At 41.3% G+C, this 18559-nt stretch overlaps 2 protein-coding genes and 1 non-coding gene across 5 annotated transcripts in view; all 3 read right to left on the reverse strand.

Moving 5' to 3' along the window:
• The window catches only part of Phaf1 (phagophore assembly factor 1), a 28746-nt gene extending 23686 nt beyond the window's left edge, over positions 1–5060 (reverse strand). Inside the window, exon 1 of the mRNA XM_048437173.3 lies at positions 4751–5060. Within this exon, the coding sequence (XP_048293130.1) occupies positions 4751–4814 (64 nt within the window). The 5' untranslated portion in view covers positions 4815–5060. The remainder of the gene's footprint in view (positions 1–4750) is intronic.
• Positions 5061–11690: 6630 nt separating this feature from the next.
• Positions 11691–18559, reverse strand: part of Cbfb (core-binding factor subunit beta) — a 50830-nt gene continuing 43961 nt past the window's right edge. For all 3 annotated transcript variants that reach the window (XM_085681696.2, XM_085681693.2, XM_085681694.2), the window contains one exon: positions 11691–13862. In XM_085681696.2, coding sequence (XP_085537822.1) covers positions 13794–13862 — 69 coding nt within the window. In that variant the 3' untranslated portion in view covers positions 11691–13793. The remainder of the gene's footprint in view (positions 13863–18559) is intronic.
• Positions 14183–14289, reverse strand: LOC125402652 (U6 spliceosomal RNA). Its single transcript, XR_007232693.1, has one exon. It is a non-coding gene; the product is annotated as a U6 spliceosomal RNA (small nuclear RNA).

The following is an 18559-nucleotide window of genomic DNA, read 5'->3' on the forward strand; positions in this document are numbered from 1 at the left end:
AATAGACAAAGCTGCTGAGAATACGCACAATTTGGATATATTACTCAGCTTGCCATTCCTGCAATGGAAGCATCTGTGCTTAGACATCCGAGAGACAGAACACACAGGCCTCATATCACAATCTTCCCATTTCTCCACAAATACCATTCTGTCCTGCTGTTCCTCCATCCTTCTCAGTCTTCAAAGGTATGTGATAGGGTATTTGTTTGTTTTGCTTTTCGAAACAGAGTTCCTCTGTGAAACAGTCCTGGCTGTCCTTAGACTAGGCTGGCCTTGAACTCAGAGATCTACCTGCCTCTGCCCCCCCAGTGCAGGGATTAAAGGCGTGTGTCACTTCCGCCTGGCTTAACAGGCTATATATTTCACACAACGACACAGCATTATTTCTGCTTATGTCTCATTCTTTCCAGATCCTAACTAGAAAGTCGATCTGTTTTCTGTGTATAGCTAAAGGTAAATAAGATTTAGCAGATTAATTTTTTTTTAATCTTCTCTGTATTCTGGGTCTCTCTTACTACTTCCAATATTCAGTGCGTATATCTTAAGTTAAAACCTCTTACATTCTTTCTTTCCCTGCCTCTCTGGATCTAATCTGTAAACTGCACTTCCTAATGGAAGCCTGCAACAGACTACCTTCTTTCTCATGAGCCCAGGGCCTTTACAGTGTCCTAGAGAGCCAACACCAAACAAAATTAGCATTCCAGGAAAAAAAATTATTCTTGAGACAGGTTCTCACTGTGTAGTCCTGGCTGGTCTGGAGCTCACTACACAGCCCAGAGTGGCCTCACACTCAGAGAGTCACCTGTCTCAACCACCTGAGTCTTGGGAATGGGGAGTGGGAGGATGCACCATGCCTGGCTATTATTCTTTTGCCAGTACACCACACTCTAATTATAAACCAAAATTTAATTATAAATCAAAATTATGTTTTCCTGTATACATCACTTATTTTTCTCCTGTGGGTTAATACCAACCCCTCTCTGAGCCCCGAGGTTAAGTCAAGTCCCTTCTCTCTCCACAATATCTTACATATTCTCTATTATAATAAAGTGAACTATTATAATAAAATGCATTACAATAATGAACTAATTGAATAGCATAATTTCCTACTCAGTTCCCAATGTTTGTGAGCATATCCCACAGACTGACATGCTACCTTGGATACAGCAAGCCGTTTGTCTCCGTACAACAGGGCAATGCTGGAGAACATTTTCTCCAGTGACCCTTTAAATCTGCCTTTAGGTATTCTAAAGATGAGATTCAAAACCAAATCCAAGCCAAGCACAGTGACTCAGGCCTGTGATCCCAGCACACAGGACACTAAGGCAGGAGGATTGACTGCTCAGAGTTCCAAGACTAGTATGGTCAAGATTCTGCCTCAGAAACTAAAAACAAATCCAGACATATGCTGTCACATCAATATATTCTTCGAGTCCTATTGAAACCATTATTTCAATGTGCAGTGTCTCTATTCCACAGTGGTCAAACCATTGGTGGTATTCGCAGAGATTCTGCTTAGGTTTTCCTGTCTGTGTTGCTGGCATTTCCCTAAACTTCCAGCATTATACAAAGGCTAGGAAGGCAGCCAAGAGGCTGGACGCAGCTCTCCATCATAATGCTACAATGATTACCAGGCCCAGATACATCTGCATTTCACAGGTTTCAATAAGAACTAGGAAATCTCTCGCTGGCTAGCTATGTGTTTATCAGCTTCACCTACTCGATAAAGTAAGTTAGCTGGCAATGAAGAGGACCTTGCAGTACTGTGGTGACAAGGGAAGCGTTGCCAGGTTCTCTAACCTATGAACATACTTTTAAAGCAGATTCATTTTCCATACTTATTCTCACCTAACAGCCCCAACTGTAGTTTTGGGATTAGGGGAGACTGAGAGTGGAGAACTGATTTACACTCCCACCCCCATCACACACAGAGCCTGGAACTCACTGTGAAGAGTGCTAGGATTGGGAGTCCAGAAAACCAGCCATGATGGAGCACACCCTTTAATCCCAGGCAGATCTCTGTGAGTTCCAGGCCAGCCAAGGTTACACGGGAAGTCCCTATCTCAAAAGATAAAACAAAACAAAACAAAACAAAACAAAAGCTTAACTAAATTCATGGGTGATTGGTTTCTAGATGATTATAAAAGCCTGTTAGGAAGCTATTCCTTGAAGGTTGGAGCCCTGAGAAAGAGACTCTCTTAAGTATGTCTCTCTGCCCCTTTGCCATAGGGCAAAATGCTAGGCCACATACACTGTGATAATTAAGCAATTTACTGCAAAACACGTCTGAAGTAACATGTAGACTGGGTGACAGCTGGTAGTCCTGTGTCATCCCTCCCCATGATAGACTATCATGATCTAGGAGTCCACAGAGCTTCCGTGGCACAGAAGCAATATGACCATTCCCAGCAGAATGCAGTCCTTTCATTACTCAAGATGAAAGGGAATAGTATTAGTGACAGGCCTGAGGTTGCTGGTCCAGGGGGATTTAAGATAGATTAGCTAGCATGGAAACCCACATTTAAATCCAGAAGCTGGAGAGAACGTTCTATGATTAAGAGCACATGCTACTCTTCCACAGGACCTGAGTTTTGTTCTCAGCACCCGTACTGGGCTGCTCACACTGCCTGTAACTCCAGCTCCAGGGATCCTACCTTTCACCTCTCATGCACACGCGCACACACACACACGCTCCTCCCCATACGTCTTTTTTTTTTAATGTGTATGGGTGTTTGCCTGCAATATATGTATATGTAGGACATGCATGTAGTGCCTGTGGAGGCAGAGGCGGGGGTGTTAGGAATCAAACCCTGGTCTTCTAGAAGGGCAGCCAGTGCTCTTAACTATTGAACTTCCCTCCTACATAAATTTAAAAACATGGACTTGGGGCTGGAGAGATGGCTCAGAGGTTAAGAGCATTGGCTGCTCTTGTAGGGGACCCTGGTTCAATTCCCAGCACCCACATGGGAGCTCACAACTGCCTGTAACTCCAGTTCCAGAGGATCCGATATCATCACACAGACATACATGCAGGCGAGACACCAATGAGCATGAAACAAAACAAAAACAAAAACAAACCCAGTCCCCCTCCCCAAAGACTTTAAATGGACATGGTGGCACACTCTTGTGCTTGCCACCGGGTTTGATCTCCAGTACTATATTTTAAGTTAAAATCAACTTCGGCTACATAGGGGGTTTGAAGCCAGTCTGGGCTAGTAACTGTCTAAAAAACGAACAAGCAAATGAAACCCAACTTAAAAACAGAAGTAATACTGAAAATGTTTACAAGTAATCAGAAAGCCCGAGTTCTTTCCTGAGCTTTCCCCCAAAGCTCAACTCTGAACCCAGGGTGTTGGTATTTTTGGCTACTGCAAAGACAGTTTGAAAGAATGACTCTAATTCTTGGTTCTGGAAAACTGGCAGCTTGGGGGTGGATTGTCAAACATTTACCAGAGGAAGCCCTTGGTAGTGAGGTATATAGTTCAGTGTTCTGGAAATTTCCTTACCCCAACCAATCTCCTGTTGGTTGATATTCACTAAATCAAACAAGAGAACCACACTCTAATTATACCATCTTAAGCCTGAAGCTGCTGTGGTTCTAAGCCAATCCAGGAAGGTCGGGGGAGAAAAGGATATTAATTAGAAGCCAAACATCATTAGCTTCTCAGTCGAGCTCCTGGTGCCTCACAAGAGGCTGAATGGAACATTTTCATAGCAGATTAAATTTTGGTAACTCTATAGGAATAGGCAGTCTAAATTCTGAGAGAAGAGAGCCAAGACTCCTTGATAAAGCTGGCTTCTACAACGGGCAGGAGGCAGGCAGCCACCGAGTCCCAGCAGGCTCTTTCCAGCAATATACCCAGTTTGTTTTCTCCAAAACACTGTCTCTCTAGACCTGAATCTTCTACACTCAAGGATGAACCATAATCAAATGGAGCCGTTGACTCAGTCTAGGAGTCCACACCAGAGTGACAGAGGTTCAGGCCCACACAAACAAGCAGCGGCAACACCTGTTTTCCACCCTCTCTTCTCAGCGCTGCCATAAAGGATTTACTAAATGCAGACATTCTTGTTCGCATAAGAGGCCAACTAACCCAAAAGTGACCAAACAAAGCTATGTGCAATTTCCACTTCGCTCAACTTTTAACTCGGGCATCTAGTATTACGACATCACACGTTAAGGCTGCATTTCAGAAGAGAAGAAAACAAGTCAGAAGTTCCTTGAACAAAACAAGCTCAATTTTCCACACCATCTGATTATGAGATAGGAGCTTAGGTTTTCCTCCTGAAAAAGGTAACCCGTGTCCCCCTCACCCTCTGCTTCTTTCTAAAACTAAAGGAAAACAGACCAGAGACCAGAAGGTTGATGGGGGGTGCTACTCATTTCTTAACATAGTCTGCAAAATGGGCACAACAACAGTATCGATCCTCAGACCTCAGGAACGGTTACTAGAGATAAATTCAAAAGAGCAGGGCCTTCTCACTAAGTATTTGGAGTGTACCGGCTATTATTATAATTCCTAGTACTTCAGTTCCTAAGAAGGACCCTGCTGAAGCCCTAGGAGAGGGCATCGCTTATCCTATGACAGACAGAATATAAGCGGGTTCTAAAGCCTGGAACCAAAAGATCAGAGGGTACAAAAAGGCGGAGAGCCGCGGACGCAGCGGCATCTGGGGCAGAGACTAGCAGTGGAAGGGTCCAGAGAGAAGCAGGGGCCAGCGGATAGGGTCTTGAAAGGACCCCACTCACCCAACGTGAATTCCCATTGCTCGTTCCCCAGAGAGCGTTCAGGCACCACCTCCAGGTCCAGCATTGGTTCGGTTCGCAGGGCCGGGCGGCCTCCCTGCGGCAGCGCAGACAGGACCCGGCCTGAGGAGACCACGCAGCTGCTGACTCGCCGCTCTCGCCAGTCCGCAGACGTCCGGCTCGCCACTCCGTTCCGGGCTGTGGCGGCAGCACCGACACAACAACACACTTCACCTCCCTTCACCTCCCGGGCAGCAGCCGCGCCTGGAGCGGCAATAACAGCAGCAGCAGCAGCACCCGGAGCAACTGCAGCAAAAGCGCCGTGCCGGGCCGTAAAGCGTGGCAAAGGCGGGGCTGAAAGGTAGGGGGCGGAGCCTGAGGCGGAGTTGCGCATGCGCGGACTCTGTATAGGACGCCTGACCGGCCTGGTGGCTGCCAAGTAAAGCAGCGGTAGTCACTGCTTTAGAAGCTAAGGGTCACACTCTCGAGGCCCTACGAATTGCACAGTAGCCCATACGTGCCTACAGAAGCAGAGGGACAACGCCTACGACACATCACACAAGAAGAAAAGCGTCTGCCGTCTACACTCCTGTCCCACTAATGTGCTTTAAGACCAAAAGGCACGGGAAGGACCCAGTCCCAGAGGCTCACACCCTGCGGGCGCCTCCACAATCAACTCGCTTGTCACAGTACTGACGCCGACTGTAACTACTTTTAGATATGCAGAAATGGACTCTCCCTCGGACCTTGTTGTCTCTGAGCAGAGTCTACCTCACAGTTGAGAATGTGCGGGTGTATGGGTAAGGGCTAGGGCGAGAAGATTGAGAAGGGCGAAGGGTTCCAAGCCAGCCAGGTCTCATCCACAAGTGCTCAGCCTGGGGCGTGTATTCTAAGGTCAGAAGCTGCCTCCAGCAGCTCCGCCTGGGGTCAGCTTTGCTGCTGGGTATCTTGCCCAAACCCTTAAGCCATCTTGCGTGTTTCCCGTGAGTGAAAGAGGAGCTCCTCTAATCGCGTTTAGCTTTAACTTTCGGCCTGCCTGCTCCAGAGCCCAGATTGCGGGATCTCCCAAAAGATCACCGAGGAGGCTGAATCCTATATGAAAAGCACAGAGCCTTTATTCAAACTGGAGCTTGGACTCTGTCTGACTGACGCAGCGGTGGAGGAGAGAGCAAAGGTTGCGGGGGGGGGGGGGGCTGTCATAGTAGAAGTTGGGGGAGAGACTTTCAGGGTTTGGGACCCTGGTTGACTGACAACTGTCTAGGGGTATCTTGACAATAGGGGAATAGGTGAATCCTGGGCTTAGGGATATCTGGTGGTCTTATCTAATGCTTGGAATGTCAGGTACTTCCCTTTAGATGTTGGCCCTCCCTGGGTGGTGTCAGTTTATGACTTTCCCTGGAACCGGTGTTGCCTACCAGTAAATTCAAATTCAGGCTTACTTTTTAGCTGGTTTTTATTGGCAGCAGTGCAGCCAAACCTTTCTGGGCCCCACAGGACACTCTAAAATTAAAAGGCAACTGAAGTCTCTTTTGATGACAAGGCTTCACACCCTCAGTCTCATTTTATAGAGGAATAAAAGGGACTCAGGGAGGGTAAAGAGTTTATCCAAGGTTCCTTGATCCTAGGCAGCTGAGCTCAATTTTCATTATTGTGCCCCAAGGACAGACTTAACACTCAAACTGACTACACAGCATATAGGGGGTGTTTCATCAAAATTTGAAGTCATTGCTATGGGCATTAGACAAAACAAAAATAGTAGGATGTCTTTGCATAGCACGTCACATGCCAAAACAACAACTGGGTCACTGGGATGTCCAGCGGGGGAGGTGGCTGAGTAACCGCTGACGAGTAGTTAGTTGTGTTTGGAGGCTAGGTGTGGAGGTTTGTGCCTGCCAGAAATCCCAGCAGTTGGGCTGTGAGGAAGGTCGTGCTGGGCAACAAAAAGAGTTCAAGGCCAGCTAGAGGGGAAAAAAAAGCATCAAAAAGTCTTTTCCACCCCCACCTAAACTGAACTCTAATCCAAACCAGACTGGGAATGGTTCAACTAACAACAAACAAAAAGTACAGTTTGTCTTATTTATTGTGAGGGGGAAGGGTATGAGAGACTTGAACTGAGATGGTCTTGGGAGAGGCAAGACAAAGATAAAAAAATCCCATGCCTCTAAATACAAAGTGAAAAGGATTTTTAGTGAAAATGATTTTTAAAGTTCGAATAAACCACAAAACCAGGAAGACTACTGAAGCAACTTCCAGGAAGCTCTCAGTTGGGGTAATGGGTGGTGATTTTTGTGAACGAAGGATGTTATCTTTGCTTATTTAAATGTGACCCACTCAAGTTCTGTCTTAAATAAAAGAAACTTCGAATAGGAGAAAAGTTCTTGGCAGAAGGAGAAGCAGTGAATTCCAAGCCAGCCTGGTCTACACAGTGAGTTTCAGGAAATCTAAAGTTACCTTGAGACACTTTCTTTTCTTTCTCTCTCTCTCTCTCTCTCTCTCTCTCTCTGTCTCTGTCTCTGTCTCTGTCTCTCTCTCTCTCTTTTTTCTCGAGACAGGGTTTCTTTGTGGCTTTGGAGTCTGTCCTGGAACTAGCTCTTGTAGATCATACTGGCCTCGAACTCACAGAGATCCACCTGCTTCTGCCTCCCAAGTGCTGGGATTAAAGGCATCTGCCACCATAGCCCAGCTTGGGAATCAAACTCCTATCATTTATTCCTCCAGGCCTCAAAAGGGCTTTTTAATGACATTTCAGTTACAGACCAAGAACAGTTTGTTATGATATGGCGTGTGTGAGACCTTGGCGGGAGATTTATTAAAAGGGAAGAGGGAGAGAGACAGAGAGGGGAGGGGAGGGAAAGTAGGGAGAGGAAGAGGCAGGAAGACAGATCGGAAGTGGGCAGAACTTGTCTCTTAAAGGGACCTTTGCACCTGCGTACAGTCATGGACCTGCTCGCCATGCGCAGAGGGATGACTGTGCCAGTTCCCAAGGGACATGTGGATACTAACACAATTACTTCTTTTTTCCCTGTTTTTTTTTCCGAGATAGGGTTACTTTGTGTCACTCTGGCTGTCCTGGAAATCGAACTGTAGACCAGGCTGGCCTTGAATTCAGACATCCGCCTGCCTCTGCCTCCAGAGGGCAGCGATTAAAGACGTGCACCACCGAAGCCTGGCCCTTTTTTTTTTTTTTAATCTTGTAGTGTTTGCGATCCAACCTAGAGCCTTGCGCATGCTAGACAAGTGTAATAATACAGTTACACTCCCAGTTTAAAGTATTTCATAATTGAGAATGACATGTGGTAGTTTCTTAGAGCTAGCCACGAACATCCTGATTCTTCTAGGGAAGATAGGACTGCGATCCCCTCACTTAGGAAGGTGAGAGGCGCTGTTATGGCAAGGGCTAGAAGGTCACAGAACTCCTTTCGGTACCTCAATAACTGTAAGTGGGAATTTAAGAAAAAATGGTCCCTGGAAGAAAACAACTTAAGGATGAGGGCTCTTTGAAAGGTTGCCTTACCTCCCTATTTTTGCTAATTGAATCTTTTGTCTTTTGCAACTATCTTTTCGCAGTTGTGGGAAAGGAATCTTGGGTACTTTCCAGCCAGGATGTGATTTTCTTGCTTAAATATGGACTCCAGGAACGGCTCACGGCTGCACTTGGGTTCAGAACACCCACCAGGTGTAGTCATCAGTAGGACGGACTCCTCCCCCAGAGCTGACACCTAGAGGGTATTTAGGACCTGATCATTGGACCTGCCATGTGCTTTCTCCTGCCTTCCTGAGAGTCATTCACAACTGCTCTGCTTTGCTGTTTATTCAATCTAGATTTATTAATTTGGCTTGATTTGATTTATTGTATCAGCAGAGGAACCCAATAACTGTGCTGAGTGGTCTTCTCTGGTAGGAGCCCAGATTAGCTTGGTCCATGAGAACAGAACACACATGTTTGATGCAGGCATTTCCAAATCCCTCTTTATAATACCACCTCCTTTCTTGTTCAGTATTAATGGCTGGCAGTGTTCAATTCTGCTGTATAAGGCCAGGCATACCATTGATATTTAGCTAAAAAATTTCAAGCTGTTAGCTTTTTAAAAACTAGACCTTAAGCACTGAGCCATTTCCCCAGCCTCATTTTTGGTATGTTTTAAGATTAACACAATGGACCATTTTTAACAAAAAATGGGCACAAATTTTAATTACAGTTCCTTTCCCCCTTAGCTCCGAGTCGTTTTCATACCCACCAGGTTATCCTATGACTAAGAAGCACACATTTCTGTTTCTGGTCTTGATCTTTTCAGTCAACCAAGCAAATTTCTCACACATTCATCCTACAAACCTCCCAACTGCTTGGTGACTTGTCTTCTCCTAAGCAGTGGTCCAAATGTCTTCTGTGTAGTTGACACAACCAGACCAGCTTGTATTTCTCACCAAGACCTCTGCAGACACTTTCAAATCCATACTGTAGACATTACCTGATGTTCTTTCAAACTTGCTAAGCTACTAACTAGCTGGCTGCCTACCCTCTCAAGTCTTCTCTAGCCGATTGCCAGCTTCCAGCTCAGATGTCTTCCGAGTTAGGCTATTCTGACTATCCAGTACAGATGTACTCAACTGCCAACACTTCCTATATAATTTAAATGCTGCTACAGCTTTAAGTCAGCTTTGGGGATAGACTAGGTTCCTTGAGAGCAGAGATAATGCCTATTTAGGGCACTCAATTTTTATTATTTTCTCTAAGTTATCCTAAATGACTAATAGGTTTTTTTTTAAAGTTTATTTTGCTGGACGGTGGTGGCGCATGCCTTTAATCCTAGCACTCAGGAGGCAGAGGCAGGCGGATCTGTGATTTCAGGCCAGCCTGGTCTATTAGTCTACAGAGCTAGTGCCAGGACAGTCCCCAAAGCTAAATAGGGAAACACTGTCTTGGAAAAAAAAGAAAAAAAGTTTATTTTATGTGTGTAAGTATTTTGCTTGCATGTATATATGTGCACTATGTGCATGCCTGGTGTCCATTGAGTCCAGAAAAGGATGCTGTATCCTGCAACTGGAGCTAGGGATGGTTGTTGAGACATCACGTAAATTCTGGGAAACAAACCTTGGCCCCTGCAAGGGCAACAAGGCTTTTAACCGCTAAGCTATCTTTCCAGCTGATAGACTTTTATTTTTAAAACTCAATACTATAGCTTCAATATTTTTCACTAAAATTTCCCTTTTACAATTCATTACCCACTTATAATCTTGATATTGATGACAGCAATATAAGCAATTTAAAATTTCCTGGTAGTGGGCTGGAGAGATGTCTCGGCCGTTAAAGCCTAGGCTCAAGACCAAAATATACAATTTATGTTAGGTCCAAATGGACCTCCCTCACACACACACACAAAAGGCAGCGGCTTGCCCTACACAGAAGGACTGTTTCTGGGTAAACAAAGGTCTGAACTCTGGGTTTGCTTATTAGAAACCTCTCTTGACCCTGTCCGGAAGTCAATCGTCAACAGCTCAAAGACACCCCCCTCCTGTTGACATAATACGATCTGCTTGCTTTCCCCCATTTTGCTTTTCTGTTCCTCCATCCCTGAGAGATAGCTTGGCAGTTTGATCTCCAATAAACCTTTCTACCATGGAATTGTCTGGCTCAGTCCACTATGCCTTTGCTCACAGTCAGCATTTAAAATTGTTGAATACCCCGTCCCACACACCTCAATAGGGCCTCATTATGTATCCCAGGCTGGCCTTGAATTCATAATCCTCTTGCTTCAGTCTTCCTTAATAGCGCCAACCCAGTATTTAAGGTGTTTTTGTCATTTGTATGAAATCTGGTAGTGAGTAAGCAAATTCATAAATCTGTCCATTACAGATCAAACTTACGAAATGCTTCTAAAATAAAAAGCTTAATTTTCAGGTTTAGATAAATGCCAGGACTTGTTCTAGGAATGTTAGATTTAATACCCACATACAGTGATTATTTCTAAACTATCCTGAAAGATGGTACTACTAATTTGGATATATGTTTATTTTATCCAGAGGTCACTGTTTTACGTACCTCAGAATATGGATAAACCTATGAAATTTTGTTGTTGTTAGGAACGGGGGTTGTCCCAAGATCTCATTTATTTTAATGTATTGGCGTTTTGTTTTTTTGTTTGTTTGTTCGTTTTTGTTTTTTGTTTTTTTCAAGACAGGGTTTCTCTGTAGTTTTGGAGCCTGTCCTGGAACTAGCTCTTGTAGACCAGGCTGGGCTCGAACTCAGAGATCCGCCTGCCTCTGCCTCCCAAGTGCTGGGATTAAAGCGTGCACCACCACCACTCAGCTGTGTATTGGTGTTTTTTCTACATGTATGTCTATGTGGCACATTGGTGCCTACTGTCTAAGAATGCTACATGAGGGTATTAGATACCTAGAAATGGAGTTACAGAGAGCTGTCATGTAGTTGCTGGGAATTGCATCTAATCCTCTGGAAGAGTAGCTAGTACCCTTAACCATAGGACCAATTTTCTAGTCCCCCAATTTTAAAAAAAGAAATAATAGTCTGTGCATGTACTTGCTCATGCACATGTATACTATGTTCACAGATGCCAGAAAAGGGCACCGGACCTCTGGTACTGAGACGATTGTGAGCTGACTACTCTGGGTGCTAGGACTCAAACAAACTCTTGGTCCCTACGAAAGCAGCAATGGCTCTTAACCTCTAATTCATCTCTCCAGCCCAGGTCTTGAACTCTGTAGTAGCCAAGAATGACATTAAACTTCTGACCCTCCTGCTCCCACTAATCACATCATACACTGGGAAATTATTGTGCATTGTGATCTAAAGGGTGGCCTCTTTGGAACTAGAAGATGTGACCACTAGATGGCACTGTTGCTGCTTTCCTTAAAAAAAAAAAAGTAAAAAGGATCAAAGTAGTAGAACAGAAAAGATCACATTTTATCAATAAAGAGCCAAGACTTTGTTTTCACTACACAGAATTTTAATGTGAAACTAAATTAAACATACAAATATACAGTAAAGCTAATGGCAAAAGCAACCTGGTAGCTTAAGGCAAGTTTTAATGGAGATGAATTTAGAAAGGATGATGCAATGATGTAATTTTAAATATAGATTATGAAAAAAATACGAAATTGCATCAATAACTTAAAGTAGTTTTCAAAGTCTGCACTATGGAAAAAAGGGGTTTATGATCTTAATGCCAGCATTAAGACAGACAGAAGCAGTGCAGAGCTAATAAAAAAACATTCACTATTTACAGAGAGATGGCAACAACAAAATTTAATACCATGTGATCTGATTTACTGGTGGACTGGAAGCTCTTGGCTAAAAGCAGAGAAAATATACCACCAACATGTTGTTTTAAAAAATAAAATTAACTGTAGAGGTCAAAACGAAGGAGCTCTGTGATTAAAGTAATCTTAAAACACCCCTGTAAGGATCACTTTAAAAAGGTAATTCCCCAGAGGAATTAGGGCACTGAGAGTGTAAACATGTGAGCTGTACAACACCAAATACCAACCAATTCATTCATAGTACTTAGTTATACAAAGCCAGCATGATCTTTTGTAACACATTATTGTTTATAGTGATTCAAACACAATCCTTACCATGCACGACTTCAAATATATAACAAATATTTTTATTTTGAGATACAGGTATTTGTTGATGAATTATATATATACAATGAAAGACACACCTTCACAATCAAGTATCTTTATATGCTTTTTAAATGCAATGACCTTATTCAGACTTTTCTGAATTGACCATGTCAGTTTTTAAAATTCTCTAAAATAATGCCATTTTATGATAAAATACATTTTTGCAAAAATTCAGAAATGTAGTAACATTTAATGAATATGACCAAGAAAAGTATCTGTAAGCATGTGCCAAATGACTTAGCACTTTTTTCCAGTTTTATATTTAAAAAAATTGCAATTTGACACTAAGCCTATTTTAAAAATATTGTTACACTGATTCATCTCAAAATGCACTATTAATAGTCCTTTTGCAAAATACCATCATATATAACTGTGAATGTTTTACCCAGAATTAATGGAAGAAAATGTATCTCCTGCACAGATGAACATTTTCTAAGACTAATCTTCATCACCCAATATTGTTTCTACAAAAGCATGCAATATAAAATACACATGAAAGCAGCTATCTTAAACATGATTTTAATACAATTTACCTTTGTAGCTGATTCATCACTGCCTCCAGTTTAATATGCTGTTACATAGAATAAGTTCCAGTATCCCTTTTCTGATTGACTTAAAAAATAAAATCCCTGAATAAAACAGAAGCCAGCCTGTGACTTCTTTGGGCATTTCTGTAGAACATTATCACCTATGGAGAACACCTCTACCCAAACTCATGATTATAGACTAGAACTTGAAACAGATCTAAGACAAATAAAAATGAATACTAATTTAAAAAATTTATGTTTAAAAGGGCAAGAAAAGGTGAGTACTAGTATTTAAAAGGATACTGTGACTTTCACAACTGTAAACGTTTATTTTAGGAGGCGGTGGCAGACAACTTTACGCTGCTAGGTGTTTAGCTTGTAAGAAAATGCAAACACATCTTATTTGTAAAATGGTGTAGAATACAAAAAACAAAGTAATATGGAGAAAACAAACACAAAGGCTGCTCATCTAGAAGGAAGACTGTATAACCAACTCATCTGAAAGTATAAAATAATTTTAAGCAACTGCTGAAGAAAACCCTGATACAAATTTCAATTTCTTATCTTGTTCTTAAATGACATGAACTTTTAAATAAAATGGAGAAAGAAGATACTTTCAACCCAACCAAAATAATGCCAACAAGATAAGCTTGCATAGAAAAAAATTTCAAATTATTACTGGCTACATGTTTTAAAAACCAGAATGCAGATATCATAGTGCAAAACCACGGCAGCCGATGATGTCTTTTACTGCCCCAGTCACGAGATGGCCTGCAGTACCTCCAGTATCACAGTTTCTGGTCGCACAGTGTGTTACTGATACCAACTAGAAGCAGTGTGCACTAGAGATGGGTGGCACGGGTGCTGTGCTAGTATTAACGAAGCTTGAGATCATCACCACCACCTAAGTTGGAACCAGGACTAGGGTCTTGTTGTCTTCTTGCCTGCAATGACAAAATTGTAATATGAAGTTAAGAATGTGGTTTGAAAACTCAAATGATGCATATGTAAGATATTAAGACATAGTGTTATATAAGAAATGATCATCCAATTAAAACTATATATGATATTTTATAATAATAATCATTTTATGTTCAAAAGGATAAGTATATACTACATATAAAAGAAAAAAAACCTATGGTTTTATTTTTAGAATCAGAGGTTTTAGTAGACTAATATGTCAATCATCTTAGAAGCAAACTTTCCCTTTTATTAATAGCTGACAATAAGCAACAATTATATGCTAGGTACTAACTTTTTTACATATAATATGAAGCACTTCACGAATTTGCATGTCATCCTTGTGCAAGGGCCATGCTAATCTTCTCTGTATCGTTCCAATTTTAGTATATGTGCTGCCGAAGCGAGCACGCTAGGTACTATCTTAAGTACTCTCCATGAATGAACTAAATCGTTTCCAACAACCTACATAGATTTCATTATTTTTTCCCCATTCTATAAAGAAATTGGGTTGCCAGACATGGTGGCGCATGCCTTGAATCCCAGTACTCCAGAAGAGGCAGGGGTATCTCTGTGAGTTCAGGTCCAACCTGGTCTAGAGAGTTCATGGACAGTCAGGGCTGTTATACAGAGAAACCCTGTCTCAAAAAACCAAAATGAAAGAAACTGGGTAACAGAAATATTAATATAATAATAATATAATTAATATAATAATACTATCATATACTAACTGAAAATAAAACAATGAATTTAATCTCTAAATGAATTTTAATTACAAATCTCAAGAAATGAAATCTATAATATTAAGTTCTACGAATGAAATTAGAAACAGTGCACTTAGGTGGGCAGTGCTGGCACACACCTTTAATTCAAGCACTCAGGAGGCAGAGGTAGTGGCAGGCAGATCTCTGTGAGTTTGAGGTAAGCACGGTCTACAGAGAAAGTTAGGACAGCTAGGGCTACACAGAGAAACTCTATCACCAAAAAACAAACGAAAAAGTGCACATATTCCACATTTAATTATCTTTATAACAATACTTAACAATTAAGAACAATAATTATAAACACTGAACATTTCAAGGTTTATTGAATAATAAAACACCCTATTTAAATTACCTATGACAAATTACTTGATAGAAAACATGTATCAAATAAAATATCATGTATGATACTCTCTGGCAACATATATATATATAAATAAAACATATATAACATATATATATATAATATAGTGCCCCTTTAGTCCATGTACAACTTTAAAAGTAAATATTTAGTTTTCATTATATTTAGTATTGTATATGTGTGGTGCTTATGGAAGACAGAAGAGGGACTCAGAGCCACTGAAGATAGTTACAGATGGTGTGAGCTGTCTGACATGGGTGTTAGGACCTGAACACAATTATCTGGAGGAGTAGTAAGCACTGAGTATTACACTCAGGGAGTCAGGCTTGGCAGAAAGTGCCTTTAATCATTGAGACATCTCACTAATACCCCTCCCCATTCAACATTTTCTTTTAGCATCTTGCACAATTTTAATATATTTTAAAAATTTTTTCAATCCTTCCAAATGTTGGCTAAGTACAAACATCTATTTGTAACCAGAACCTGGTTCCTCCAATATAAGTTTTCCATTGTTAGATAATGGCAACTCCATTTTGCTAGCGGTTTTGGCAGAAGACCTTGGGTTACCCTTAACATCTTTTCTCTATACGCAGCAACAAATTCTGATGGTTTATCTTAAAAGATGTCCTTAACTTGACCATTTCTACTACACCTCTACTACTTTCTCTTTAGACAAAGTCACCACGTTTCACTTTCACGTTCTTCTTAGCCAATTCTATTATATGCCAGCAGCTGGTACCAACTGCAGATACCTCTGTGATTTATTTAGCCTAATTTTCTGAAATTGTGTACTAAAACATCAATTTTCTATCATCTATGTCATTTTTAAAAAACAAATTTAACAAAAAAACTACATTTAACTGGAGATAATACTTAGGCTGAGCATAATGACACATAGAATTAGATTCTGGCACCTGGAAGGCTGAAGCAGGAAGAACAAGAGTGTGAGGCCAATCACCTGAGCAAAAGCGATCATAATTATTTCAAAAACAGTTATTAGAGAAAGACCATTCCAGATCTCCCAAATAATGGCTCAAGTCTCATTTGTATTGTAAGGTAAAATTTTATTCTTTTCAGTGCGAGGCATCAAAGTCAAGGCCTTGTGCACACTAAGAATACAGTCTACAAATGAACCACAATCAGCCCTGAGGTAGGTGTATAACCAGCCCAAAGGTCCAGTGCTGTGTTATCAATGGAGAACACTCTGTTATCTGTACAACTGCTAGTGTAAGGGCACCCGAGAAGCCAGGCAGGAAGATTTTGAGTCTGGGCTACTCAGCAAGTTTCAGGCCAGCCAGGAGACACAGTGCCCTCCCCAAAAAAACAAAATAAAAAAAAAAAAACAACCCAAAAGTCAAATAATCACAACAAAAAGACAGTTTGCCTTATTCGTCTCTAAACAAAATAATTCAGCAGCAACTCCTTCTCCAGCAGATGAATTTAAGCCATTTTTCAGCAGACTTCTCACAACTCAGTTTAGCATACCCTTTTCCGTTGGAATACTCAAGGTAATCTCAGCTGAGATTAAAAAGCTATGGATGCCCATGTACCAGAAATGCAATTTATGCTCCACAATCAATGCAAAGTGTGCTGTAAAGACAAGTCAATTCTGCAGAAGCAGAGACTGATATAGGAATCTGGTTTCAGTCAATGAAGGTCAGAAAGGGGCTGAGCAATGAAGAAACCCTAAGGAAAAATCAATCCAAATTATATATTTATAAATCACTAACCTACCAATACAGTACTTTTGTGAACAGTCTAGTCTTTCGATAAGCTCTTCCTTCTTCCTTCCTTCCTTTTTTTTTGAGACAGGTTTTCTCTATATAGCCCTGGCTGTCCTGGAACTCAGGGATCTGCCTGCCTCTGCCTCCCAAGTGCTGGGATTAAATGTGTGCACCACTACCACTTGGCGTATTTTCAAATTTTATTAATGACAATTATTTCAAATGGATGATAGTCACCAACAGTTGGATTTAATGTACTGATCCTAGCTCTGTTGGAAAAGCTGAAAGACACCTATCTAAAGCATTGTGTTTTGATAGAAAGCATGGAGAACAAGAGTAAAGAAAAGTAACTTGTTTTGCTTGTGCTGTGAGCTTCTATTTACCTATAAAAAGGGACTAAGGAAGATGTGATGATGCCCTGTGCAGGAGGGAAGGGTAGGACCCAAAACAAGGAGCTGAAACAGAGAACAGAGAGCTCTGGGAGATGGAAGGAAGATGGACAGGCTGTCTGACACAGGACTTTCTTTGAGAAAGTCTGTCTCTCCGTCCTTCCGTTGTTCCACCCCCCTCTCTAACAGGGTCTCACTATGTAGTCCCGGCTGGCCCCAAACTCACAGAGAACTCACCTGCCTCTCAAGCGAATCTTGGCCATTTCTAATGTAGGTTGGCTGTTTTAGAGGAAACTCTTCTATGGGTGGTAAACTATACTAGACAATAGCAAAGAAATCCTCGCTGAACTCACTCTAGGCATCAAGTCCACAGTTTGTTTTTAAATTAATCTAGACATTTTGTTACAGCCTTCTTGCTCCCATTCCTCCTAGAACATTTTTTTTTTAGTACAACATCATTCAGAAATATAGCAAATCTAGTTTCTAGGTCACTGCAAGATGAAAGTAAAAGAGCAATGAAATAGTCACTACTTAGGACATGGAGAAATAGCCAAGAGCAGGGATTAGTTAAATAAACCAGAAGATTTGCTTGACTACTATTTTTTTTTTATTAACCAGTAAATAAAGGTAGAAAGATGTTTTAAACATTGAAAATTCAGCTGCAATTCACTGAGTATGTACTCTATATAAATAATATCTGTCTCATACTCACTTTATATTTGATACTTGGCTAAAACTATATAAGAGAGTTGGCTTAACTTTTATTATACTGATGATAAATCTGCAACCAAGGATTAGTGATGGCTAGACACTCAAAGGGCAAGTAAGTCTAGAAAAGAATTAAATTGCAGTATTCCCAGCCACTGCTGGTCCTTTCTGTTGCTAAGGTTCACAGCTACAAAGCAGAAATTCTAAGTCCTAACTTGATACATTTCCCCCTAACTCATTAAAAAGGCAAAAACTACGCGGGCAGTGGTGGTGCATGCAACCCTGCACTCAGGAGGTAGAGGTGGGTGGATCTCTGGGAGTTCGAGGCCAGCCTGGTCTACAACAGCTAGGGCCGTTACATACAGAAACCCTGTCTCAAAAAACCAAAACAGGAAAAAAAAAAAAAACCCACATAAAGCTTTTGCTTGTTTTATTTCCAAATGAATTTCAATCAAAATTTTCCTGGTTTGCTGAGAATTAAACTTTAAAAGTTAGAATATCCAATAATTATTAATTCATTCCACGACATTAAAATAACTTTTTAAAATAATTTATAATCTAACCAGATGAAAGCATTTTCTAGTCAATGCTGGAGAAAAATCTGTTGTAGTTCCTTGTAGCTGAAATATGTGCTAACAGTGTTCTATTAGCTTAGGTCAAGAGGACAATCAAACTAAAGGTAGTCTCTAGCAATAGACAATATATCAACTGCTACTAGACAAAGGAGGTATTTTTCCA

Source organism: Myodes glareolus, chromosome 22, assembly GCF_982192425.1.
Source record: "Myodes glareolus chromosome 22, mMyoGla1.1, whole genome shotgun sequence".
NCBI classification, from domain to species: domain Eukaryota; kingdom Metazoa; phylum Chordata; class Mammalia; order Rodentia; family Cricetidae; genus Myodes; species Myodes glareolus.